Genomic DNA, 27,864 nt, shown 5'->3' with positions numbered 1-27,864 from the left:
TATATATTTTTACATATATATACTTTTTTCTTTATATTTATTTTTTTTAATTCCTGAAGTTGACTTGTTACCCCACATAGTGGCATGCACATTGCACATGCAAATCTGTAATTAAATACTTCTCTTTTATCTTAAATTGCCATGTATGTTTATTTTTTCTCTTTTTTCCCCAACTTGCTGAGTGAATCCTGTATGGTTTTCTACTGTGGCACTGGTTCGGTTTCTACTGGGTCGAGTGTCGGATGGTTTGCACGATGATGAGATGGATGATTGGCAGTTGCTTAGGAGAGTTTCCCCATTGTATCTCTCAGTGCACTATTACATTCATTCCTCTGGTATTTGGGTCCTTTATTTATTTAACCCTCTGTAGTCAGTTTACTGATTAATCAAATGGTAGCTGGTTCTGCGTTAGATTTCTTGAGTTTAATTTTATGCTACTAAGAAGCATGTTTATAAAATGTTATATTTCTGCCGCAGAAAGTGACTTATTGTAAAATATGGGTTTTAGGGTACAAATATAAGCGTGAATGCCAAAAAAAAAAAAAAAGAAAAGAAACATGACTGTCCCTAATCAGTAGCAAAAATTTCCAGGATTGGAATTAAATTTGTATTATCACCTCAATCTTTCCTTCTATCAAATGATAAAACTTTGGTTCATTCTGTCCAATCAAAAGCCAAATAAAAAAGAAATGAAGCCATTGCCAATTTTGTTGATTTGTAGTAGATAATCTCACTCAGTTGTTTTGTCAGTGTTCTCTAACTAAATATGATTAAAACAATGACAAATCACATAAATCTGATGCCCTAAAAAGCATCAGTTCTAAGATACAAAGTGCTTAAAAACAGATCCTGTTGATCTCCTAATTTTGGACCACCACCTCCAGATGTTTTCAGAGGGAGGATCCTGCAGCGCCCGGGACACCGACGCTGAGAGGCGAGAGCTAAACCCTGAGGACAGATCTTCTGGAAGCAACTTGTCTCCATTGGGCTGATGGCGATGGAAACAAATGCAGAGAAAAATAAAGACAGAGGTACATGAAAACAAAGAGAGGGGCCTTGAGGGTTGCTATGGCGACAGCTGGAGACACTTCACCCATGTTTCTGAGGAATCGTTTTACTATAAATCATCAGAGAAGGATTCAGACTGGCAGGTGTGAGGGAGCAATGTTTCTGTTAATGCAAGAATGATCACAAATGACTTGAACTTGTAAATAGTACCCAGCATGCCATGCATCAGCTATGCTGCAATATAGAGGTCTACGCAAATGACTTCTTTCCAAATAGGTATCAATAAGTTATCACATATAGCGCATTAGACTTCACTCAGCACTCCTTGGTCACACTACCTGGCGAACATGTAGCAGCTTAAAAACCCAAAACAGAGACTGAGTGTTGTTAATGCTAACGTTGTTGCTTTGCAGTGTTCAGCTTGTGTGGAGGTTCTGCCCCCTCGTGAGGCAAAATTAATTAATTCTGCTAATTTCTCTGCACAAATTATTCTTTCTACAGGACAAATTAAATGATTTCAGGGTACATATTACAAATTCAGCCCTAATACCTGCCAAGCCCCCCTCCACACACACACACACACACCCAGACAAAACCCAGACACACACACACACGACCAAATGAACTCACTCAGCCTATGCAGCATACACATACTTTCATAATGAGCGATGATAGGGAAAGCTCGACTCCACCACCTTGTGTGTATGACTGGCATTACATGGGAAATGTAGTGGTGGAGTAACCAGAATGATGAGCGATAAAGATGAGTCAACGTGAAGCTGTTGAGAGGAAAGAATGAAACACGGTGAGAATTAACGCACATCGTATGAACACACTGGGTTTTTCAGAAACTTTATGGATTATATACACAAGAATTACAGAGCCAAAATATACAACAAATGGCATGGGAGAGAATGGGTAAAATAAATGATCAACCTGCCCCACACCCCCCACCACCACAGTCCTCACCCAGTCAGACTGGAATGAAGCAAGGGTGAGGAGTGGGTGAGGGAGGGGGATGAAGACGGCGATGAGGACGATAATGTGTGTGCACTGTGATTGTCTCAGCTGGAGAAATCATGTCCTGTACAGTGTAAGGCACTGAGGGTTACCTACTGTAGCTGATGGTGTCAGGACACGTGCGTGCGCGCACACACACACACACACACACACACACACACACACACACACACTGAATTACTGCTGAAAAGATTAGTTGATTAACTGATCGGTCAAACGTGAAAATAAAAGTCATTTATTGACTGAAGTCAATTATTAAAGAAAAACTGTACTTTCTGAAATGTGAGAAACGGCTACAGTACTTTTGTTTGTTTTTAGATAATTGTATGTTCAATATCTTTGGATTTTCTGAATTTTTGGAAACAAGCAATTTGAAGATACCAACTTGGACTCTAGGACATAGTGATGTTTATGTCATTTCTATTGCAGTAACACAGATGCAATAACGTGGTTTTAAAATCTGTAATGTGTGTAAACACAGCAATGTGTGGTAAAACATAGTAACTAGTATTTGTACTGGACTTTGCACCTTCCCATATTTGATCCTGTCTTATCTTTCGGTATTGTATCTGGTAATTGTGCAGGGTTTAGCCCAACAGCTAATATTCACAAAAAGATATAAAACTGCCATGTTGAGTGTTTTGTAGACAAATCAATCATGAAAATGATACGTTTCTGGCCCAAACACACACCAACAAAGAAAGCAAAGCACTATACTCTTAATACACATACACACACACACACACACACACACAGTAGGTGTTTCCCTGTCGCAGCAGTAGCCCCGGCCTCCTCAAACTGGGACTGGGTGGTATGAGGGTGACAAAATGGCTTCTGAGCATGAGGTTAAGACCCAAAAAGTGGTCCAGTGCCATTGTGAAATTGTGTTAACATCACTACGACCTCTGCTGCTGCCCCTCCCTCCCTAAAACTCCTGTGCTTCACCCCAAAAAATATCCCCTACATCAACAAAAATCTCCCTCTCATCACCTTTTGACCCTCCCGTCCCTCCCGGCTCGCTCTTGACCCCCTACATACGCATGCACACATCTAGTGCTATACAAAGGGGAGACCACAGCGTGGCTTCAGCTACATAAGCACAACTTTTGGCAGCACTACTGTACATTAAACCCCACGGTGTAGTTTTTTTTTTTTTTAAAGAGAGCCCTTATTCATGTTTTTGTTGACACGTTGCCTCACAAATGACCCACTGACACAATTTCACAGCCGACGTAGTGAATGGGTTGGTGCGTTTGTTACTTTTTCCTTCGTTCCACAACGAAGAATAAAAGAATAAAATGACCAGTCAGAGGTTAAGACCTATGGTGTACAGAAACTGGAGGTGAAGACAAAGAAAGCTGATGTGGAGAGAAGCAATGTTCGACCTTGCAATCCCCCAAATACCGTTCAAAAACTAAATCTGAGAAACAACAATATCACTTTTTTCCAAGAATGGGATTTGTTCTCAGAAAAGCACACACAACATGCTTTCACACAAAGGCAGTGTTGTGTGTCGGCCATTTTGGATCCGCTGTTACAATTCTGGACAAGTGAGTGGTCTTGTGGAGCCAAAATGGATTTTTTTTCCTGCCTGCCTGTCAACACGCTTGGTTTTGAGTGTTGGTGCACTGGCAGGCTGTAAAATGGGAGGGGAGGGGTCAGAGTGTGTAACATGGGTTGGTGAGAGGGCATGAGGTGGGGGTATCAGGCATTGAACATCTGAAGTCATGCCAGCTAAAACCATACAATTACTCAATCCAAGGCCTGCGTGTTTTGTAGCTGACTGATGTCTAACTATGTAGCTACCTAACTCTATCTAACTTTAGAGGGACCTGAGAAGTAAGCAAACTGCTTTGCACCTCTGTAAACCTCTCAGTACACCGCCTGAAACTGGACCCAGGACACTGCCGGGACAGACACAAAATGGTGCCCTCGTGCCACGCCTGCAGGGAAGTGAGGCCAAAGAGGGCTAGCTTGCTTGCAGCATCGCATAGTGATGACCATTTGAGTTTTTAAAAGTCAAAACCATGAGACTCTCAGTGGACCTCTTTTGTTTTAAAGTTATTAAACCTATACCAGATGTGACAGTGATTTATCTCCATCAAGTCTGGTCTCTTGGCTATTTCCTCAGCATGGCCCAGTCTCAGAATGACTGCTCTCCCTGGTTCTTTGCAAGCATGGGAGCCGGTGGGACTCAACTTTTTAAGGCGTAGTGTGGTCGAACTTGTCTACTGCAGAGGGTGGTTGTGGTGGTGGTAGGTTTGGGGGACGGGGGGTGGGGTCAGGAATGACAGGAGTGGTTGGGGTGAGAAGATCGGGGGTAGGGGGTTGACAAATGTGACTCTGATACAGAAGGCACTGTGGCTCTGTAGGGGGTTTTGGGGAAGTGTCCCCACCTGCCATAACCTCTCACAAAGTGAAATGAAATCAGAGGGGTTCAGGTTTGTGCCCCTTGACTCCTGCCAAAATAATCACCAAAACCAACCCCCTCATTCCCATTTTCACTATTCTATCCTAAACTGCTAGGCCTGGAGGCAGCACATTTTGGGAGAGGAAAGAAAGATGAGGAGGGAAAAGGGATCACTTGGAGCAGCGGAGGAAAAAGACAGCGACAGAGGTACATGGAAAAAGGGGGTTTCACTGTGGGTGTAATGTCAAGTGACATGTGCAAAGGTGGTGTCAAAGCTTCACATTTTCCCAGACCAGCATGTTTCAGTTTCATTAGTCAGGTTTACAGTACCACAGCATTGCAGTTTCTCCTCTGAAATAATGATGAGGATGCTTATGAGGTCTGCATAGAGTCAAAACACGTGGACTGGGGTTTGTTTTCTGGCTTTTGCAACTGTGAAGAAAACAGTGCAAGGTTTCAAGAGTCGCTAAATCATTGATCATGTAATGAGCATGAACCGTATGCAAAATAAATAAATATCTGAAACTCTAATTATACTCTGTTATCTATAACTACATCTATTATACCTAGATTTATCTGTAAATTGTTATCTATATTAATCTATATGTCGTCATCTTGTCCTAGAGTTATTGAATATTCAATAATTGTTGTCCCTCATAACAATAAGGATGAGATTATTAGTCCTAAGTGTTTCTGTCCTGTAGAGTCTTTTTATCTTCAGTGTTACTCTCTGGAAAGCTGAAGGTACAGATGTTAAAGCAAATGGACAGAAAAGGAAAGACACAGATGAGGAGAGAGAAGTTGGTGGATACAGGTGTGAGTTTTGGCAGAGAAGTTTTTAGCTTTGCTACACACAACTGGAGTGGTAAATTGGTGACTGTTCTCTGGTTATCTAGACCTGAGAGAAGGAGTAAGAAGGGGGTCAGCATTGGCACAGACAGGCAGACAGAAGGACTGACTGATAAACGGACAGACATGGCATCTTGCAGGCTGCATCCAACATTTCCTGACTAGGACTAGACTTCATCTATATATCTTACAAAGATACAAGAATCAGGTGTAAGGTTCCACTCCAGGTCTAGAAACCAGGATGTGGTCTAGAGGCTGTCCAATAGAGAGGGCAAGGCAGGGCGGAGAATATGTGCTGATAACTGCCCCCTGGTGGCAAAAAAAGAGAACACCACCTAATGCTAACTGATGCGCACATTGTACCACCAATACTGTGCTGTCACTGCCGGCAATTAATCTCACCAAAAAAAAACCAACAGAGCCAAACAGAGGGAAAAGTAGAAGGGGACGAATTAAACCTTTGTAGAGCTTTAACCTCTGTAAAACAGGCTTCTCTGAAACATCTGCAGTGTGAAGTGCAGAAAAAAGTTGTCAATAAATGGATGTACTCCTCACTCTCATCATGAATTATTGATCTTTGGGTTGACAAGCCCATGAATCATTGTAAGACAGGTACTAAGACTCCCCTGACCTCCACCCTTCTGAAGGGAGAGTATCTCAAAGAGTTGCGTTACAACACGCAACGCTGCTAAGTGAATGTTGCCGAGCCGTTGTCGCTCAAAAAAGTTTCAGGAAGGCATCAGGAAACCGGTAAACATCATTAAATGGGGGACTAAAAACATAACAGATGTAAACCAGATGGACATAGCATACTTGAACTCCAAATAACATGACAACAAATCTACAGCAACAGTTCTACCAATCAGTCATTAATATCATCATCGTCATTTTGCATTGATATCATTATTCATAAGACTGTCATCAATAATAATAAATCAAGTGTGGTAGAAGTCTGCTTCTCTCCACCCTTTCTCCCTCTTGTTTCTCAAGAACTACAGGCGACAATAATGTGATCCTACAGCGTTTTCTGTTCTTTAACAGTGTAGAGAAACACCGATTTTTGAACCATATCGGTAACAAACTGAGGCAAATGTAACAGCTGTTAAAGCTCAGTATAAAGGAACCCAAATTTACCTTGGAGATGTGAGAGAGAGAAAGAATCTGACAGAAGAGAACTTCTCTTGTAAACCTAAATGCAAAGTTTGCTATAAAGCCCCCAGGACCCACCCACACCAGTTAGATTTTCTCTCTAGTATGTATTTAATCAATCATGCAGGTTTCCACCAAATTTTGGACTGAAAAAGATCAAAGGAGGCTGAGCGAATGCAACAGAAGAACCAAGCTCCAATGTCCGAAGAACAAGAAGGAGAAGTAATCGATAGAAGAAATACTGAAGAAATTAGTCTTTTCCCCAACCCCTCCTTTCCTCTCCTCCGCCCCATTCAACTGTGTGATGTCATTTCCTGTCAGGTCATCCTTCGCTGTGTGCCGGTATGAGTAACCGAGGAGGAAGGAGCTTGACCGAATGTCTGACTCCCTTCTCCAGTTACCTGAGCCCACCACCTTCATAGTGCACTTGAACAGGAAGTGACCCCACACCGTGCCCTGTCCCCCTCCATTACCACCATTACCGGACAGGAAGTGATGTCACATCAGTTCCACCAGCATTAAATGAGTCTTTAACAGTAAACAGAGATGATAAAACTCATCAAATATCAGCCAGCGCTGAGATTGGCTGGTTTTTGCAGTATAGGCGGAGCTTCCTGGTTCTGTCCCTTGGAAAGGAGAAAGGTTATACATAAAGTGGTTGTTCTCCCTTTTTTTCTTTTCATTGTTTGTCATGTAAAGTTTCGTTTTGTTCTTCATTGTTCAAGTTTGATTTTCTGGAGGCATAGCTTGGCATGTAAGGGTTAGGGGGTCCTGGCTTTTTGTTTATTTGTTTTTCTTTAAACATATCTGTCAAGCAGAGTCAAAACAGTGGACTCTGGGTTCTAGCTCATTTTCAGGCTTTTTACATTAGCAAACTGTCCAGCGACAGACACGTCAAGCGAAACTAACCAATCACATGTCAGTCTGAGAGAAGTGCTTTCAGGCCTTGCAAACCACAATGATCAGTGGCCATTTGCAACTACATGCTCCTTCCTTTTCTTCTGTTGCCACACCTCTCTCTTCCTCCTGCAGCCTGGTTTTGCTGGTCAAGCAGAGAATTCTGGGAAGTGTAGTTCTGAGACTGAGAGAGGCAGAGGTATACTGTTCCTGGACGTTACCCTTGTTGTCATGGCTGTCTCTTTTTGATTTATCCACGTGCTGCTCTGTCACCAATTTGAGTCTCACACAACCTGTGTAAAAGGCTATTTTCAGCACAGTCTCCTCCTCCCCTCCACCCAATCGTCTCCTTCAGAGTCCCAGGGGTGAAGGTGGAGGCCACCTGCTTTGATAAAAGTCTGCATATACAAGGCCGGAGCACCGGAGGCTGCTGTTCGTCTGTGGTCGCTAGCACCAGTCATCTTCGTCCGTCTCACTGTAAGGTTCATGCAGGCCTTTGCGTGGCCCTCTGGCATGGGAAGGCCGGTGGTGTGGGTGAGGGGGTGCCAATGGTGGTCCCCGCCGATGTGGGGAAGGTGAGGATGAGCGGTAGCCATTGGGCACCCTACGTGGATGCGGGTGAGGGGGCGGAGGAGGCCCATGGCGTGCAGTCCTAGGTGAGCGTGGGTGTGGGTGAGGATTTCCCCCATGTGGGTGTGGGTTGCCATGGGACAGGCTCTGCTCATAGGCAGGGGGCTCGTGGTGCCGCTCATATTCGTAGTCACGCTCGTAGAAGGGCCCGTCACCTTCCAGGCTGTCCCCAGGTGGAGGCCCACTCCAGCGGCCTCGGTGAGGAGACCTAGGTGAGCCGTGGAGGGGCGAGCGTGGGGACTGGTGCCTCGGGGACCGTGGCGAACCGTGCCGGGAAGAGGAGCCCCCATGGTGGGGAGAGGCATGGCGTGACGGGGGTCGGTGGTGGTAACCCCTGTCATGGTCTGGTGGGGAGAAGTGTCGGGGGGAAGGTGAGCGCAATCGGCCCGGCCCCGGGGGGCCGTAGCTTGGCTTGCGGACAGCAGGGGAGTAGGTGACGTGCGGACGGGGAACAGCAGGGGTCTGGGGCAGCTGCCGACGGCCTCTACGTGGAGTGCTGGTCCCCGAGGTGGAGGGGACTGGGCTGCCGCTCACTGAACTACTGCCCTACAGCAAAATGTAAACAAGGAAAATCAAAACGCACCACGACAGCCACAGAGACCAGAAAAGAGTAGAAAGGAGGAGACAGATAAACAGATAGAGTGACAGATCAATAGACAGATCGATAGATCAATAGAACAATAGATAGAACGATAGAACAATAGATAAAATCTTAGATAGATAGATAGATAGATAGATAGATAGATAGATAGATAGATAGATACACAGTTGAAAATCATTCAAAAAACATAGTGATGAGCAAAAAATTGACACCAAGAAGCCACACATCACATTGAAGGAAAATGGACAGAGAGAAACAGTGACAAAGAAAAAAGCATAACACAAAAAAAGAGAGATTGATATTCATAAGTAGGTGAAAGTGAGATTACTTTGCGTAAGCTCTTACTGGATAAAAGAACTGTTGTTGTGATGGGTGCAAAAGGGAGCGTGTAAGGATCACTTTAAAAATATTCATCCAATCTTTTGAAAATAATAAAATCTTTGCTCAATTTACAAACAGGTACACAGGGATCAAAATAAAAGTCAAGACCCATGACAAACACAGCTCATTTCATTTTAAGCTGTCTAATATCTGGATAACACCTACAAAAGCCTAGGCTGCTCTGGCAACAGGACAGGACAACAGCAGTAAAATGTAACTAGGTATGACGTAAAACACCATCGTCAGCATTGACGTATCCATAATGACAGTAGAGAAAATCTTAAAGGCTCAAGTGCTTTTATCCAACCTGTAGAGTAAAAGCTTCATATAATGTGTTCTACATATATGAAATTAACAAAGACAAAAACAATATGGAACGCTATTGGGAAACTATCTGTTTTAAGCATGGCATCTTTGGAACCCACCTGTCTGTGACCTCGTCCGTCTGGCCCCTCACTGGGTGACCGGGACCAGTGGCGGTCTTGAGGATGCCTGTGGGGGTAGTCGTGGCGTTCGGGGCCGTAACGCTCCTTGTCCATGGAGCTGTGGTGATGGTGGTGGTGATGGTGGTGACGACGGTCCTTGGTCCGGCCGCGGTCCCGCTCGCGCTCCTTGGGTGGCAGGTCACCGGACTGTGTGGTGGTGCTAAGGTCTGTTCCCAGACCTAGAAAAGAAAAGTCTCAGTTTACATTTGTAAATATAAAACATAACACAAAGGAAAAAACTAATTTACATCAAACAGAAAAAATATTCACTCAACACACCCGTGCAGTCAAATGTTAAAGGGGGGAAAAGCAATTTAAAGAACCATCATCACTACTAAGTCCAGGAAGCAGAGTAAAGGATTCTCCATCAGATTACAGAGCTTCCAATTATAAAGAGGATTTAAGAGTTTCAGTGTGCCAGCCTCGCTGGATTAGTTTTACAGACGAAGCATACAATTCACACTCGCAATTAGTGATGAAGTGGGCTTTCTGCTTGCACAATGTCCTTTTCAAGGACCTCTTTGTGCCAAGACTGACTTACATAAAAGTTTGTGAATATGCTGATAACTCCGCTGTCTTACAATAGCTCAGTAAATGCACAGATCTCCCCAAGTTGAAAGGAATCTAACAGAATTTTGTCCTGACCATGGTCTGACTAGCAGAAAAACACTGAACTCTTCCTGAAACGAGCAGAAAAGACCCTTTTTAGCAGAATTAGATGGACAGCTACTGCTACGAGAGGCTCACCCGTGTCTGCATCAGTGTATCTGGTTAGAGAGCGCTGTGAGGCTCGGTGACTCCTGTCCCTGTGTCTGCGTCCTCCATGCCTGCCCTCTTCAGACACCACCCTTTCCAGGGAGTAGTCATCCAGCCTCACGCCCCGGCCTGTACGCCCATGGACCAGGCTAGAGGTGGAGCGACGCATCGGACTAGTGTCTGTGATGGTCTGTGAGGATGAAAAACGGAGTAGAGAAAAATGCAGACAGGAAAGGACAGACAGAAATGGAGAAGACGTGACAAGATAAAAGGGAAAGGAGAAAATAGCGGGGGAAAGAGAAAAAAAGAGGAGGAAAGAAGTGAGATTTAACGGATTGTAAGTGATGAAGTCCATTCCCAAGTTGCGAGGACGATGCTGTGACTTTTACTGAGTGAATTACACCAAAACATGTTGGATGTCAGTCTTATTGTGCATTGTGTTCTCTTAACTGATCTTATAATAACATACACATTTTCAAACTTGTCATTATGAACAGCACTTGACCCATTTTACATCATGTATTTTCTTACAGTATCTGCACAGTGTCTGCCACTGAAACCCCTAAATATTGAGCCTTGACAAACACATGTAATATTGTGCTGCTCCACTAAAACAAGGAGGAATGAAACAGAGATAAACAAGGAAGTGACAGGGAGAGAAGAGAGGGGCAGAGAGACAGAGCAGGCATGAGGGAGGGTTAGAGAAACCATGCCTCACATGCATAAGACAGAAGCCCCTACTTTTCCACATGACAGACATATTTAGTTTACATGATACTCAGGTTGGAAAGCGACAGTGTTTCAACAAAGAGCATCAGATATTAGACTGTGATTGAAATAGTGATGTTTGAACAAATACAAATGGCATAAGAATTAGTTTTGGTTCTTTTTTTTAAAGATTCAAAATAAAAAGTTAGTTTTAAATAAAAAATAAACCAATTGTTAATTCCAGCAGCTTACATTGAACTGAATATTGACAGCAGACAAAACTTTTATTAAAAATAGAAACACAACAAAGGATAAATGGCCAACGCTACACAAGCTTGCAAAGGCTGATTAGTAGAAGAACTGAATTTGACACGGTGTGTGTTAGTCCTTCATGTCTCATATACTGCAGGTATTTTCCAAAACTGAGTGTGACATAAATGAAATACGTCGGCCTGTAGATAAGGTGACCTGACATTCCATAACTTTAGCATCTGGTCAAACTGCTCTGCAAGAAAACCAACAGGAAAATCATACAGGATTAATAATATTTCAAAATCCTTTTAAAGTTATATAATAATGTTATAAAACTTGAACATTTGCACCAGAACACTTCAGACAACAGTCACAGCAAATCGTATAAAGTAACTGACCACAGTTAGAGTCTACCTAATGTACACTTGTGATTTTCCTGCTGGGTTTCTATCAGACTCTTCGAAGACAGGAACCTGCCGACACTCTGAACCTCAGAAAGCTTCCCGTTGCCCTGATGACCGAGCACATGTCTGTCTGCAAGCAGCAGCCCTGACGGAGAGTCAGGTGAACACAAGAGGATTCACCGTCCTGGGAGGAAGTGCCCCGACACAGACAACAGTTTGCATACTCCTCTGACCCAAGCCATGCATGTCCTGTGGGTAGCTGGCAGCACTTTATACTACACATGTGCATACACTTAATATGCTTACACACACACACGCACACACACACACACACACACACGTATATTTCCATACGTTGTACCTGAGGACATTTCAAAACACAAAATTTTGTGCAAAAAAAAAAACAAACAAAAAAAAAACTAATTGGGTTGAGACCTTAGAAAATGTGAGTACAGTTAAAAGTTGATAGGATGATTTAAAAAATACTAAATACTTATGACTATGAGTTTGTGAATTAAAAAAAAATACTGAAGTGTTACAGCTTCACTGTGTTTTCTCTCTGATTTTAACTTCACCTTTCATGCTACTGCTCAAAACAACACTTTCCTATGCAGGTACACCACCTCCTCCATCACTTCCATGGCGACACTCAGCTCTGCCACATCATGCATGACCAATGACATGCCAGCACACTGTCAGTCCCCTGCACAGGCCAACAGTAGCACATCAGGCCAGTCCATGCTTTTGTCATACACTGTTGGCTTGGTCTGCAGCGATGCAACAGATTCACACACACATATAACACACACATATAAACACACACACACACTGCATCCATTGAAACTCCAGGGAAACTTGATGCAGAGGACACACAATGGAGAGCAGAGCGACCTCAATACGAGCGGAAGACAGAGGGGAAAGGAAAGAGCAGGAGAGACCGGGGCAGCTCGAAGAAAAGCTGAGGATTTCAAGGTAGAAAAAGGGAGAGAGGATCAAAGTAGATCTGATAATTATGTGACAATCAGACGGCAGGTTGTTGATTTAAAAATCTAGGGAGTACCAAGTGTGTGGGGCTCATTGCATCAACACAACTCAGGGGGTGTTTTGTTTTATTTGCAGAAAGGCAGTAAATAGACTTCCAGTCAGTTTCATGTGACATAACAGGCGACACCAATCATAAAGTGTCATTTAATTAGTTGACTGTTTGCTAACAGCTGTGACTGTGTCTGGCTAATACCAGCTGAAACTCTGGAAATGTTCTAATGTTTAGGATTTCGCTCTGTCAGTCAAACTACATGTTGTTGATTTGTAACTGAGCTGAGCTATTTACTGACCAGGGTATCACATACTGTAGGGTTGCAGGGAATACCGGTCATTCTCTGTGCACAGACTAAAAAGTCTTAGAAGTCTTAGAAGATAATTTCTAAAATACAAAATACAAAGAGATGTTTTCTCTTTTAAATCGATGGTGCACAGCCTGAGCAGTAAGGTTGATCGGTGAGCATCCACCTCTCCGACATGTTGGGCTGAGGATTTAAACTTTGGCAGGTGCAGAATTCAAACATTGTGTGTTTGTGGATATTGGTGTCTGAAAATGTAAACAACCTGTCAAAAGTCAATTTGATGACTGACAGTCCAACTAACACCTCCTGAACTGTGCTGCTGCAGCTCAAACCCACCATAGTGCCCCCATGTGGGTCCAAACAACCAGGAAACTACAATTTACTCCAGATCCAGTTTGAAGAATGACGATGGAGCGACAGAAGAACCGAGAGGGAAGGGAGAGACAGAGGTAGAGAAAGAGAGGTACATACACTGAGGTTATTTCCGCGAGGCCTGTGTCTCCTCCGCTGCAGAGCAGGCAAACACAGAGAGGACACATAGAGCAGAGCAGTGTAGCACACACAAACAAACACACACACACACACACACACGCACGCACGCACGCACACACACGCACACACGCACACACACACACACACAAAACACAGGTCCAATGTAACATAGCCGCCAGGACCAAAAGAGAATAGAAGCAGAGAAAAATATAGAAACGAATAAACAGGAAGAATGAAAAACAATGAGGGGGAGAGGATGGACAAAGAGATTATTTTGAGGAGATAAAAATGTTTTGAGAGGGAAGGGAGAAGGAAAGGACATGGGAAGGGTGAAAAAGGGTATAGATATAAAAAGGTTGAAAAAAAAATACACAAGTACAGGCAATAAGGCAGAGACAGAAAGAGGAGAGAGAGTAGATTGATAGAAAGCCAGTGCAGACACATAACAGCAAGGTGGGTGTGTCAGTGAGCAAGAGAGGACAGACGACACACACACTCATACACACACTTACCGAAACACCATGAACTCTCTGTAAGGCAGAGCAGTGTTAGAAGACAGTAAGTTACAATATACAGAAACACACATATATTGTATACACAACACACACACACACACACACGCACACTTACACATTTTCTATACTTGCACCTTTCTCTGTCAGTTCCTACCTAATTACATGGACACATCTAATTATTTCAAAGTAGAGTCTAATTACACTGACGCAGGACTTATACTGTATGTTCCAGGAGAATTTGCAGAGGATTGATAGTGTTCGATACTACAGGCATCAAAGCCTGGTCAGGTAGTGTTTGTATAAACACATGGGTGCAGCTTGCCCAAACATAAAGAACAGTAAAGAGAAGAAACTGTCCACTATCCACTGGGAAAAACAAGTGTACTGTGCAGAGTGTGTGTGTGTGTGTGTGTAAGGTACTAATTTATCAGCCTTTCACATTCAGTGTCAGCTGTTTGCACTAAAGCATAACATTTGCTAATAAACCACATCAGTAGCTCAAAATATTAAGAATTACTAAAAATAAAACTAACATCTTTTCTACAAACGATTCAGCTTATATGTCGACAACCACAGTCCTCTCATATAGTGGCCTACTGTCTGTACTTAATGCTTATAGAGAAACACTTAATTGAGTAACCAACATACCAAAGTGAGAGCAACATGAGTTGATGCAGTAACAAGCTGGAGTGTGATGCTGTTTGTAATTGTGCATGTGCATGTGAGTGTGTGTGCAACTGCAGCCAGAGACTTCACTGAAAAAAACAAAATCCAGGTTTTCTGCTTTGAAATGTGTCCAAATGATTCTTAATATTTGACTCTTCAATAGGATTTCACCTTTCTGTTTTAGTCTACAATAAGCAAACACTATGTCCATGGTCAGTGTCACTGCGTACACTTTTTGGTGCGTTGGTCCATTTCTTACAAACTCAAAGTGAGAGCAGAGCAGCATCAATTGGATTTGACCTGGAAATGAAACTACGTCCTATCAGCCCCTAGCATTTATATAACATCATACCATAACACCACCTGCAAGGCCATCAGCTTACCTGATGTTTCCACCCTCACCTCTTTAATAATCTTAATAATCTCTTAAAAATCTGTCCCTGTAAGATTTCAAATCGAGATTTGCAGATGAATGGAAGCAGGATTTGGGTTTTGTTAAAGCCACTGACTGTTTGGTGAAGAATAAAGGTTGGGATGGGATTTCAACATAAAACCACCTCCAACATCTATCAGACCTCTCTGTCTCCAACACAGACACGAGGCAGTTAAATATGCACTTGGCCCTATGCAGTATTTCAGAATACAATCATGAGGTTTTTACTTTTTATACTAAAGTGGAGTGTTGTGTTTTTTAATTTTCACTGACATTACCTCTGGCCACAGTTCACACAGGACAGACACACCAAGGATTTAATGTAAGTTGAGCAGGGAACAGGAAAAGGCTGGAAGGAACTAAATATTCTCCACATGTAGGTCTTAGTATATATGTGTATACAGATATACACATATCTAGGCCATTTATCCAGCAGTCCGACGTAAGGTACGCCGTGCTGCTCTAAAGTTAGCATGAAGCTCCACTCTACTTTCCAGAGAGGAGCTGAGCAGCAGCAGGTCGACTGCTGGAGGAGCGGAGGTGAGAGTGAGGGGCTGAGGGATGCAGGAATGGTGGACGAGAGGGAGGGAAGACAACACAAACAGAGGGAAGTGATTTAATAAGTCTCTGTTTTGTTTTGCATCTTATGTTGCATCCTAAACCATGTTTTTTCATTTAGAACTGCAGCTACATAAAAAAATTCAAAGCTGAATAGTACTTCATTAAATAAACACAAAATAAAATCTAAATCCTGAATAAGTCGAATTAGAATTAAACATATTTTCAGAAATTGTTATGATAATCTATTAAAATCAAATCAAATTAATAAGTATATACATCTATAATGTAACCAGTGCAAATGTTAACAGTATGGCACTAAGGCCATAAAGAATTAGTATGTGAAACAAATTAGAAATATATTTAGCATTTTCAAATTAAGAGAAGAATAAAAAAGAGCATATGAAAGTAATTAATTTGTCTACAGCAAAACAAAGAAAAGCCAAAATAAATCACTGCATGTCTTTTTGAACATATGTGTGCAGCATGTAGGGCCTTTGTAAAAGAAGGTCTGGGTCACTGTCAGACTGATCTCTCATATTTTTTAGGATGCAACAAGAGACTATTTCAGCTCACTCCAACTGTCGTCACCATTAGCAGGTATAATGATGGAGTCATGACGGTGATGGTGGGATGAAGGTGCTCACTTGGTTGTCTGCCGAGAGGCGGGGCATGGAGAGGGTCCGCCCATGCCCATCCATTGGGTGATAGGGCTCCGTGTCGGAGTACCCGTCCCGCCCCATTTCCCTCATCTCTACCGTCTGTAAAACACAATGAGAGGGGCCGTGACCACTGTCTGCTGAGGGAGGGGACTCTGACAGGAGCAGGGCTCATCGATTAACTGAGGGAGCCGCAAACTGAGCAGGGAGGGTATGAAATAAATTCAATGAGGTATCAAGAATGTTTATTATTCTATGCAACTCTTTGCTGCATAAATTAAATAATCCAACCATTGTTTTTTTTTTTTTTTTTTTTTTTTTAAAACATTACAAATGAAACTCTGAAACATTTAAATGATGAGCGCACTGATTAGATTAGCTCAGGTTATAAAATATACAACCACATAATCTAATACTATGGATTGTGGATAGTGAAAAACACTGTTCTGGACTTGGACTTCTGCATGAATGGCGAACCCCTTCCATCTGGAAAAAACATTTTCTTTGGAAACACTTTTCAGGACTCAAACCACTGACCAGAAACCCCATAATGGGGCAGGAAAACTCCTTAATTTCTATCCTTTACTTTCCAAAGACTGCTATACAACGCATGGCACAATTCCATATACATCACTTTAAGTTAGTAAAGGGACTGAAGAGAGAGATGAGGCACTGGCGAGTAGGGACATCCCAACAGACAAGTGAAAGTAAGGGGCAGTGAGGAGGAATAAACGAACTCCAAACCACTGACTCAGGAGGAGGTTGACAAGTGTACAGAAAAAAAAAAGAAAAGAAGAAGAAAAATCAAGGGACTGGAAGATGATACGACTACGAGAATATAAGGGATGTGAATTTCAAGCAGAAAAATGAAAAAAGAGACAGACAGGGAGGTTTGAATAAAGGTCAGAGGTCAAAGAAGGACAGAGACACTACAGTCCACTGCAGTAATAGCATCAATATCAGGCACTTTAGAATTTACCTCTGATCCAGGTCACTGGCTTTTGTTAACAACTTATGTTGGTGGTAATGGAGCTGATATAAAACTAATAATTCTAAGTCTTTTGACAGGAAGGACATTCAAACATGGTTTCAAAAGTGGGATTTTTAAATTCTTTTGCAGCTGATGATGTGAATTCACTTCATATCAGAGAGGAAAGTGAATTTAGCTGCAGTGATTGGTCATTTTTTTAAATCATAAACACCTCAGATTAGAATCAGGCTCCATTTGACTGATTATCTTTTATTCCTGCAGCGATCATCCAACCACCACTGATGTTCATTATAAATCCTAAAAGTTATTTTGCAATAAAACACTTACCTGAGATAGTAAAGGGTTTTTCTTTTACTTTCCACTCAACCACTCACCCTACAACTTTGGTTTTAATTTCTCGCTTAGGTTGCTGTAGCTCTTCAGCGCTTCCTGAGGTTTATGTTATTTCAGCTTTTATTGCACAGGGCTGGGTGAAGCTCTCCAAAATTCAGTTTGGGAAGTTACTTCATTGACAAAAAAATATACCAGCGTAGTTGGAGACAAACGAAGGTGTGTGCATTGATTGTCAGGCTTGACCCAGTGTGTTAGCATCCTGTCGACATGTGTGTTTGTCGTCATACCTGGGGGTTGTGCCGGTTGTCGTGGAGATCATCTGGGTAGGGTCTGTCGGGGCTCCAGTTCTGAAACATTTCTTGGGCTTTGGCGGTCACCCATGACTGGCTCTCAGTCATGCCACCCTCAGGAGGTCTGACACAGACACACACACACACCCCCCCCACACACACACACAGAAGCCAGGGAATTATAGGGTTTAGATCTAAAAACTTTGACCAATCAATTAACTATTAAATCTAACTGAGCAAATAGTCAAATAGCCAGTTAAACCATCTGACTGTGACTAACAAGAAGTACAACAGTATTTCAAACAAAAACACATACTTTTACACACGAGTACACAAAGAAAGACGACATTTTAAACTATTGTTTTAAACTGTGCAAAGTTTAGCTGCTGAATTTCTTCTGAATGAAAACCCCAGAGGAAAAGAAGGCTGATACATGAGGACATCTCAGAGATGCAGAGCGTGTATATATGTCACATCATACTGTATATACATGTATGTATGTATGTATGAGCGTATGTATGTTTACCTTCAGTTTACTCAACTTTTTATTTATTTGTGAGCTTGAAATGTAGGTACTCCCAGTTATTTCACCTCAAATACATGTTTCAGGGCAGCATGGTAGGTTCCCATCCCTTTCCCATTCTACTCACATGCTGTTGATGTTCTCTGGCTGGGTGCTGGGGAGGCCATTCACGCCCTGCCCCCCCTGGCCGTCCGTGCCCTGGCCCTCGGGGGCCGGCTCCATGCGCTGAAACATTAATGGCGTTCGGTTCTGTGTGAGATACACGACATGGCCTGCAGGCTGGCATCAGGCACACTCAGGGGGCAGTCACAGGGCACAAACACAGGATGCACTCGCAGCATGCACCCACACAGGGGCGCCATCGGCAAGCACATGGCTGTGGGTATTCAAGGTAAAGTTCCCTGCCGGACTACTGATCTGGGATCGGTTAACCACCCTGAACAAGCATTTGAAAGGAACACTACTTGCTTTAAGATGCTTTGGCTTTTACCACCATGCCCGGTTAGGCTGATGTTCAGGAAGGGAAAGCTGATCATAGATCTGTTTCAGAGAGGAACTGTTACCTTAGGCATTTGAGCTAAAATTGCTCTTAAATCACAGGTCTTGGACCAGATCACCATTCTTATGGAACACACCTTTAAAAATACACTGTACTCAACAATTACAATCCTTCATCTGCCAACATTTTTTGACTAATACCCCATTTTGTGGGAACTAGACATCTGATCCTGAACCAGTTGTATTAAAAAGCAACTTCTGCTACCATCAGACAGGTCAGAGGTAGGGCAGCTTCCCTCCCAAGGAAGGCATTCTGGGTAATGGAGTCCTCCAAGGAATATCTTAAAGGTGATGGTTCATGACTGCTACAGCCTGGAAGCTAAAGCCTGAATGATGGATCAAGGCCTGGTCAGAAACAAGTATACACCTGAACCTCCTCAGACACAAGAGCTGACCTGCTGAACAGGACACTCCTCTAAAAACTGTACAAATATAGATTATTGTGAAATGCATATCAGATGTGTTTGTGATATGCCAGCAGTGGTGATTAGCAAAAAAAAAAATGTGTTGGCTATGAAATTCTAAGCTCTGTTAAATGGTCACAGAGAGACACCCGGCTTTGGAAATAATGTATTGTATCAGTGAGTTTATCTAATCCTGTCCAGCCTGGCTCAACTCTGTGTCTGGGTGGTCTGGTTTGATACTGACTAGCTCCAGTGATGCATCCTTACAACATCATCCTCCATGGTACAAACATTTAGATGGTTTATGGCAAAAAAACATAAACACCAACGCTGGCTTTAAAGGAACATGTTTCAGCAATGGTGTATGTATCAGTGAATGGACATAAGAGGCCACTGGTCACAGGAACCTCCACTTAACATCCCAACAACCACCACAGCAGGCAGATTCATCAACACAGTCATTAAGGTAGAATGGATCATAGAACTTGGTGACAAACGGGAGGGATTGACAAAATATCGAAAACTGAATAAGTCAAGAGCTCATCTCTTCCTGGGAAAATAAAAGGAGAATGTGAGAAAGACAGAGACAGCATGGAAGACACAAGGGACTCAGACAACAAAGAGAAAGGGGAGGATGCTAGACAGCAACCAACCAAACATCTCAAACACAACAACAAACACTGAAGAAGACAGTTGAAATGTGATGTGGCCCAAGTAATACACCAAATAAGGAGGACGAGAGAAGAGAAGACGAGCAAAACAACGATGGGGTTAAAGAAAAAAATCCACCCATTGTTTAATACAATGTAACTTTTCTGTAATTTCCCTTTTTGCTTTCAGTTTTGGAGGTGACAGCACTGTCAGTTATAACAACTAAAACCTTCCTAAACGTTCGATATGCCGGTTTATTAGGTACTGTAGTTTCATTCCTACCTTAAACCAAACATAGGAATAAATCCATCTAGCACGTTAACTCATTTGTGTTAACTCATATGGTTTATTCAAACCACGACATGAGCTCTGGTCAGGAGAAACTCTGATTTTTGTCAATTGCAACATGGAGTTTTCCTACATGGTTGCTGAAAGTTATCCTGCATATTTGATTCTAGCATCTGCTTTATACTATTTTACTCCACAGTAACTGCACATATCTCCATAAATATCTCAACATAACAGGACATCGACATTTATACTAGTCATAGGGAAGAAACAGTGATGACCCTGTGATGGTTTCTGGTGGATTCTTTCCCTTCCCCCCATGGTGCAGCACTGCAAACACAGCGAAAAAGAGGAATAATGGAGTGTGATAGTGTAATGATGGTGCGACAAACTGACACACAGACTGGTTGAAATCCTTGTGCACTGCTCATGTTGAGAGAGCCTGTGTGGACCTGCCCTTTCAGTCCAAAGGGAACATACGAAGACACATACTGTACTTGTGTTTAAAAGACTAACATACTCTCCATTCACCAACTCCCCTAATTCCACCTCAGCAAACATGTCTCAGTTAATGTGGAAAGGTCAGACAAGCTCCAAGAGCAGATTTGGGTGGTTTCCTATGTGACGTTAAATTTAGGACGAAGTGCTGAACCGACTGGAGTGAAGAGGAGGTTTGACATGAGTGGAGAGATGTTTTCACACATCAACAGTGTGGACTGAAAAAACGGAGACAGCGAGAGCGAGTGCATCTTCAAAAGGCATTCATTGACAGGAGGGAAGGAGCACTGACAGGGAGCAAAAGGTAAGGCCATGTGGTATCATCATCATCATCATCATCATCATCGTTCAGAACATTATTAGCAACAAAATGACTTTACTTGGTAAAACCTCTGTAATTCTCCTGACCACATTCAAACAGCCCATGGTAAAGAGGAAATCAAACCCGAAGCATCAGGGAAGGGAAATGTTGCTAACTGGCCAGAGAAAGTGAAGCAGGTAGATACTGCTGTTAATAAGCAAGACAATTGGAGTAAGACTGGCCAGGACAGCAACTAGGTGCTGGAAAAAGAGCAGGATTTTCAGGTAGCATGCTAATACAGGGGTAGAGCAGAGGAACGTAAGGTTTGGGTATATAGAGGTTTGTTTGGAATCGTAGCTGGGAGTTTATATAGGATTTAAATGTATAAAATGTGGTTCTTATGCTTTTAAATCCATATGTGGCAGAAGGAGGGTGAAATTCAATCCCGTGTTTAGTGGAAATGATTTCACAAAAAGAGTGCATGAGGAAGAAGAAGAGAAAATGGAAACAGAAAAAAAAAAGGCCTTTTGCACTCTGGTTATTTCTCTGCAGTGGGTTCTACCTGTTCCTCTCGCAGGGCCTGCAGCTTTTTCGTCTTGCTCTGACGGTAGTATTCCATAATCATCATGGCGGCGTAGATTTTGCCCACCGTCAAGTCTGTGGCTGCTGAGAAAATGACAAGTTACCCTGCAAGATTAGACCCGAGTGAGATGGGACCCTGAGCCGTGAGGGGGGAATGGGAGTCTGGGACGAGAGACACAGATTGATACACAACCACCAACACAGAAAATCACAACAACATGCAGAATACACCAGCAGCTGGGACAATTCTGTTTCCTGTCAGTCCAAAGAGGCAAAGACCTGAATTTCAAACAAGATATTAAAGCCACCCATGCATTATCTATTCCTGTTTAGGGTCACGGGGACCTGCTGGATCCTATCCAGGGAGATGAGACCCAGAGCCTGGACATGTCACCAGTCCATCACAGGGCCACGATCACTGTCTAAACACTGAAACCTGAGTAGAAACAGAACTGCACTCACTTGCTGGTGTATGAAAATATTACATTACAACACAACAGAGCCAATAGTCTTTTCACAGCCAGATGATGTAACTGTCTCTTATTGAGTAACATTCTCTTAATACTTTGCTCTATTAGACGTTGAGTGGAATTAATCTTTAATCTTAAGGCTGAGGACGAGGTAGCCATCTCACTAAGAAACCCTTTGACATCTCACTCAAATAATCCCTGGAAAACAGGAGCTCAATTTTTTTCTAAAAACTCCAGACATGTATCCCCAGAGTTTGGATGAAACACACAAACATTTAAAATCAGAAAAACATTGAGCTGTGTTTTGGTTGTCAAATAACTTTTTTTTTTTTTTTTTTTACTGAATGAGCAGTGTCTTTTTCAAAGTGGCATGGCTACAAGTCCTCTAGCATTAAAACTTATATCAATGTGTGATAAGATATGGCCACACATATCTTATTCTCTTATTATATTACTGGGCAATAAGACATGACAGTGCATATCTTATACCTTACTAGCTGCCATGCATTTAGCCAAACAATTTGAAGTTATCACTAAACATGCATCATAATCACACTAGTACTAAAATCATTTAAATAGTCTTTCTAAAAAGATTTCTCTCAATCACACTCAATCATATTATTGCTAGAGCTACTTTACTAGTTTATTTGTTTCTAAATACTTCCTGTAGTGAAAAGACTTCTATAGAGGATCTTCTATAGCAGGCACCTCCTGATACCAGGACTGACTGAATGAATGGAGAGATTAACAGTGTGTGTGTGTGTGTGTGTGTGTGTGTGTTGTGTGCTGATGCGCCTATAATACAGTACCTGTGCCTTCATGTGTAAGATGTTTATTCACACAAACAAAAGGTGCACGAGCGACTTGCTATAAGGGGAATTCTGACTGAATGATGATGCTCTACAATAACACAGGCGCTCACCAACATCTGTGAAATGTTGATATCTAATTTCAGGGCAATCTGGTAAGTGCTTTGTGTAGATATTTTGTTTTACCAGAAGGACATTTGGGATGTACAGAATCAGCCCTGGTAGATGTATGAATGCACATGTATATGTTTGTACAGAATGTGTGTTTATGCTGTAGGAGCCTGATCAGGAGATGCAAAGCAGTGAATGACACTGGCTGGCAGAAGCTGTCCTCTTGGTGAATTAGTGATCGGACACATATACACCACTGTGCGCCACCTTCCTGCGACTTACCCTTGTGGGGTGTAACCAGCAGGTCCAGCGTCTTCTGCGATAAGTTTGGCCAAATTGCCATCATCTCCTTTCTCAGCTCTGCATCCATCTGGTGCTTGTCTGCACCACCTGACGTGTCCCACGACCCACAGTGACCCCATTCAGGTATCAGAGGCAGAAAGCACGAGTACATCCACACACATAAACATGAAGCAAAGGTACAGAGCACACAAAGGAGATTCAAAGACACAAAAGAAATATATTTAGCCATACACACACGTACACATTCACCCAAAACATAAAAAGCAAGTTGTTAATGTCAGAATTGGCTTTTGATACGCTTGTAACAACAATTTAAGCCATTTATGTCGAAGAGAAACTGTCATTGAGAGGTGAGAAGTCAAACCCGTGAATAGCTCAGGAACGTACATGAAAGTAACTCAGAAAAGCAAATAAAAGGATGACAGTACATTCAGGCCATACCCTTGGCAATCTTTATATCCAGTGCTGTCCTGATCAGAGCCATGAGGGTGGAGTTAAAATGCACCGTGTTGTCATCAGCAACCGGCAGATCCATGCGCAGCAGCCTCTGTGGAGAGCCAGTCAGGATGACAGGATGAGAAAGGGACATGTCCTTACTAAAGAGTGGTGTGCCTGAACCTCAGGGGACGGGAAGGGATGAGGGATCACGGACTGGGTTGAGAGAGCTCCATAGACAACAGCCAATTACAAATAGACTGGATTTGTCCAGGTTTTATTTCAGATTCCCTGAGACAGATTAGAGTTAATGCCGGAATGAAGCGACACTAAAACTCTTTTAGATACAATAATTTTTTTTATTTTCCAACTTGAGGAAAAGTCTAGATTAACAGATTAATTTGAATGTAAATCTGTGGCATACCTTTTATTGCATGCATTAACAGTGCAAGACCACTTTGCTTGAGGACAGAGGTGAGTCCCTGTGTCTCCTGTTTTTCCAGTGATACTCTACGAGACAGCACAGCTATCCAATGAGGGCCATCTGCTGCTAAGCAACTGTGAGAGCCAAGAACCACAAGGAAGAACAATCGGAGTCAAAATGGCCTCCGACCCAACCTGTGCCCATGTTCCCTAAATGTGTGAATGCATTGGCGCATTTACACATCTCTGTGGTAACACACATATAGATATATATAAATATATATAACAGTACACATACACCAAACTGCCCCCACCCCCTACAACCCCCAACGTCCCTCCCCACCCACTTACACACAATGTTTTGCACAGACTGCAATTAAGGGTGCTTAATTGAAGTCCTTTGGAGACAAAATAGATTGACTGGAGAACAATAACAGTATCACTGGTGTAATTCTGCTATTTTTCAGGAGACTGCGGTTGTTTTATTTAACTGAGGCATCTGCTATAGAGCTCCCCCTACCTGTAAGGAGGTTCCCTGTCTAAACATGTCTATACCAGGTAAAACCAATGGAAAAACCTAAGGATAGAACGAAACAAGTGGGGCCAGCTGGGGCTATTTGCTTGTTACTATCCCCACCACTTGGCGTCCATTGGATTTACCTACGAACATGAGCGTTGGGCACTCACAATGCAAGCACAGTATTACAATGGCGGTGGGTTTGTGTACGTGCTTGTGTGTTCTTGAGTGTGTGAGAGTGTCGGGCATGCCCAGAGCCCAGTGTGCGGCAGGCAGAGGGCATCAGCCAACATCCACAGCTCTTGGCAGGCAGCAGGCAGGTTTCATGTCGCCCATAGCCATGCGACAGTGTGCAAGAATGACATGCAACAAGACGCAACACCCCTATAGAAAAACCCCACAATCCCAGCCACACAGAGCATGCAACATGCTTTTACATCATTCCCTGCCCCAACTCTTCCCACCTACCCATTTCATTATCCCTCAGTTCTCCCAAAACCCACTTTCACAATACAAGCAGCCGTGCATCCGCGCAAAGAGAGTATCCTCAATCCAACTGGATTGATCCTACATATTGACAGATTTGTTGCTTATCTTATTTTGGCTCTCTAAATATATTTAATCTCATGGTTCTCTTAATCAGATTGGACAGAAGTAGCATTTCTTATCAAGTCAAGATCTCTCTCAATGCCAAACGGGTGCAGTGTCTTAAGGGGGTGTCAGAGTTAGAGAGGATTAGAGTTGTGGCATTCCCTGAAAGAAGAAAAAAATCATAGAGAAGATCAAAAAGAGATGATTGATGTTTATTTTCTGTTTTTTGTTTTGGACCAACCAGACTACGCAGTAGCAGTAGTGCTATAGGGTAAGGGGACAGGGGTCTATCAAAGGGGACACATGGTGGGGACAGGAGTTAGTTGAGTTAAACTAGGTGACTCTAAGCTTGGCCATGAGATGTAGTTACATATAAAAAGGGAAGGACAAGAATGAGGAAGAAGAGGAGGATTGTGAAAACACTGAAAAAGTAAAAGCAGAATCAAGAGAACGTGGGTCTGTTGAAGTTAAAAGAGAAACTCCTTGTGTGTGTGCAGACAGATTGAAAAAGAGAAGAGAGAGGATGAAATCATAGAACAAGACAAGATATAAGGACGAGGACTAAAAACAACACCGACATAAGTTTACTGAACAGAAGTCAACTTCAAAAAACAAGGTGTCGTAGCAGTACAGTCATCAAAACTATTTTTCCATTAAAGTTGAGGCCTAGTGTCCACTAAAGGGAAAATCAAGAACTTTGTCTAATCGTTAAAGATAATCAGTGTCGAAAGGTTCAGGATGTCTAACCTCCTGCTCGCTATTCTGACATAAATAAACAAAAAAGAAATAAATAAAAGCACAAGAACTTTCTTCAGTGGACCTTCTCTATGAAATTGTATCAATGAATATTGGGAGGTTTTGATGGCTGAAGTATGTGATGGGGGCCACTGTCAAGACATTCTGACGTTCTGGACAGACAGGAGAAGAAAGAACAGTCAGGAGAGGTGAGGTAGAGACAGAGCGTATGAACGGGTGGATGCTATGAAGGAATGGACACGGATGTTGACTGCTGACGGACGAGTGACTCTGTAGGACAGAGGGAAGACAGAGAGAGAGAAAGGTGACAGAGCAAAAGTTAGGAAAAAATAGTGAGGAGGAGAGAAAAAGAGAAGGAGAAAGGAGAAAAGAAGAATCAAAAGTTAGATTAGAGAAACAGGAGTGAAGGAGGTACTGACATCCAGATCCAGTTAAAATGTAACAGCAGACTCTGTTCACGCCTCATACTTATTAAGCTTGTACACTATTTGCATAAAGGCTTAGCATTTTTAATACTGATTAATTTTATGTATGATGTGTATACAAGGAGAAGTAAGGAGAAGGAATTACTGTTTGTAGGTCTGGGTAACAAACCCCAAATCTGTCCATAGTCCTAAACATGAAAAAAACTCTCAAGGACTGAAAGCTGGTTTGTAATGTCAAGTCAAATTCTTTGATCAGATAATTCCAGATTCAATAAAAACAGAAAGTGCATGAAGTTCTTTTTTTTTTTTTTCTAAAAACAATAAGGTTTTAAATCAGGTATAATTTCTATGATATCGGCTTTTGTGTTGGTACTTTCCAAAGCCTTTTAGCACCAAAATCACAAACAACAAAAAATATAGGATGTGTTCAGACACCTAAAGCAGCAAATGATCTGTTCAAACCTATTTTAGTGAATCTGGATGCCAGAAAATGATTGACAAAGAGGACAGAACGAGACAAAGAGACCATGAAGGCTGAAATGCTTGACCCAAATCTTTACCCTGGTGGTCTGAGGCACAAACAGATGCCGAAGTTTGCTCAGGTGTCAAAAAAGTATCTTGAAAAAAGACAAAAAAACAAAAAAACACATGGGCCAGAACTTTTCCTCATTCCATAATTCATTATTATGTGCATTGGAAGTACACATTGTGTGTGTGTGATAATGTTGGCATGTGTATGTGTGCACTATAGTGCCATCCACAGGAATAAGAGACGCAGAGGACTGAAGACAGAACACCCCTGCCGGTCCTTCTGTACCAGCATCGTAAGCAAATAGTTGCAGTGTGTGAATTTAACTCTGGTTAAATTTATTCCATGATGGTTTTATGTGTTTTGGCCTCTAGAGCAGAGGGATTGTGTAAATTTTTCATATATGACCATACACAATTCCACATATATGATCAGGGGTATCATTATTGAACTCAAGTAATGTCCTTGGTGTTTAGAAGAAAATGTTATAATAACAATCACACCTGTAACACATGTTGCCAGATGATATGATTCTGCATTAATTTTTGCCCTAAATCTTTGGTTTATTTAAAAATATGTTAACTCTTGTTAACAAAACTGCACAGACAAGGTTATTATGGCTTGTTTAATGTGCAAACATTCTAAAAACTGTTTAAAAAAGGTTTCTTTCTTTGCAGGTTTCTAAATCGAATACAGAAAAGGAGAAATCATTTAACAGATGTGGCTCTATCCCTGTTTTTCTGACATGGTTGTGGGTGTATGCGTGTGTGTGCGTGAGTGCGTCCGTGCAGGTTGCAGAAGGACTGGCAAAGCCTCCTCTGTTCTCTTGCTCCTGCGGCCTGGCGGGAGGAAATAACAGA

At 42.3% G+C, this 27,864-nt stretch overlaps 1 protein-coding gene across 1 annotated transcript in view; it reads right to left on the bottom strand.

Moving 5' to 3' along the window:
• Positions 1–6,815: 6,815 nt before the first annotated feature.
• Positions 6,816–27,864, bottom strand: part of cacna1ab (calcium channel, voltage-dependent, P/Q type, alpha 1A subunit, b) — a 99,401-nt gene continuing 78,352 nt past the window's right edge. Inside the window, exons 41-51 of the mRNA XM_026302958.1 lie at positions 23,770–23,875; positions 23,308–23,415; positions 21,616–21,719; positions 18,481–18,602; positions 17,828–17,954; positions 16,205–16,318; positions 13,898–13,915; positions 13,365–13,400; positions 10,178–10,376; positions 9,371–9,609; positions 6,816–8,509 (exon numbers count right to left, since the gene is read on the bottom strand). Of these exons, the coding sequence (XP_026158743.1) occupies positions 7,781–8,509; positions 9,371–9,609; positions 10,178–10,376; positions 13,365–13,400; positions 13,898–13,915; positions 16,205–16,318; positions 17,828–17,954; positions 18,481–18,602; positions 21,616–21,719; positions 23,308–23,415; positions 23,770–23,875 (1,902 nt within the window). The 3' untranslated portion in view covers positions 6,816–7,780. The remainder of the gene's footprint in view (positions 8,510–9,370; positions 9,610–10,177; positions 10,377–13,364; positions 13,401–13,897; positions 13,916–16,204; positions 16,319–17,827; positions 17,955–18,480; positions 18,603–21,615; positions 21,720–23,307; positions 23,416–23,769; positions 23,876–27,864) is intronic.

This window comes from Mastacembelus armatus, chromosome 1, assembly GCF_900324485.2.
Source record: "Mastacembelus armatus chromosome 1, fMasArm1.2, whole genome shotgun sequence".
Lineage (NCBI taxonomy): Eukaryota > Metazoa > Chordata > Actinopteri > Synbranchiformes > Mastacembelidae > Mastacembelus > Mastacembelus armatus.
The sequence above is the reverse complement of the archived record's forward strand: the minus strand, read 5'-3'. Positions and strand labels throughout refer to the sequence as shown.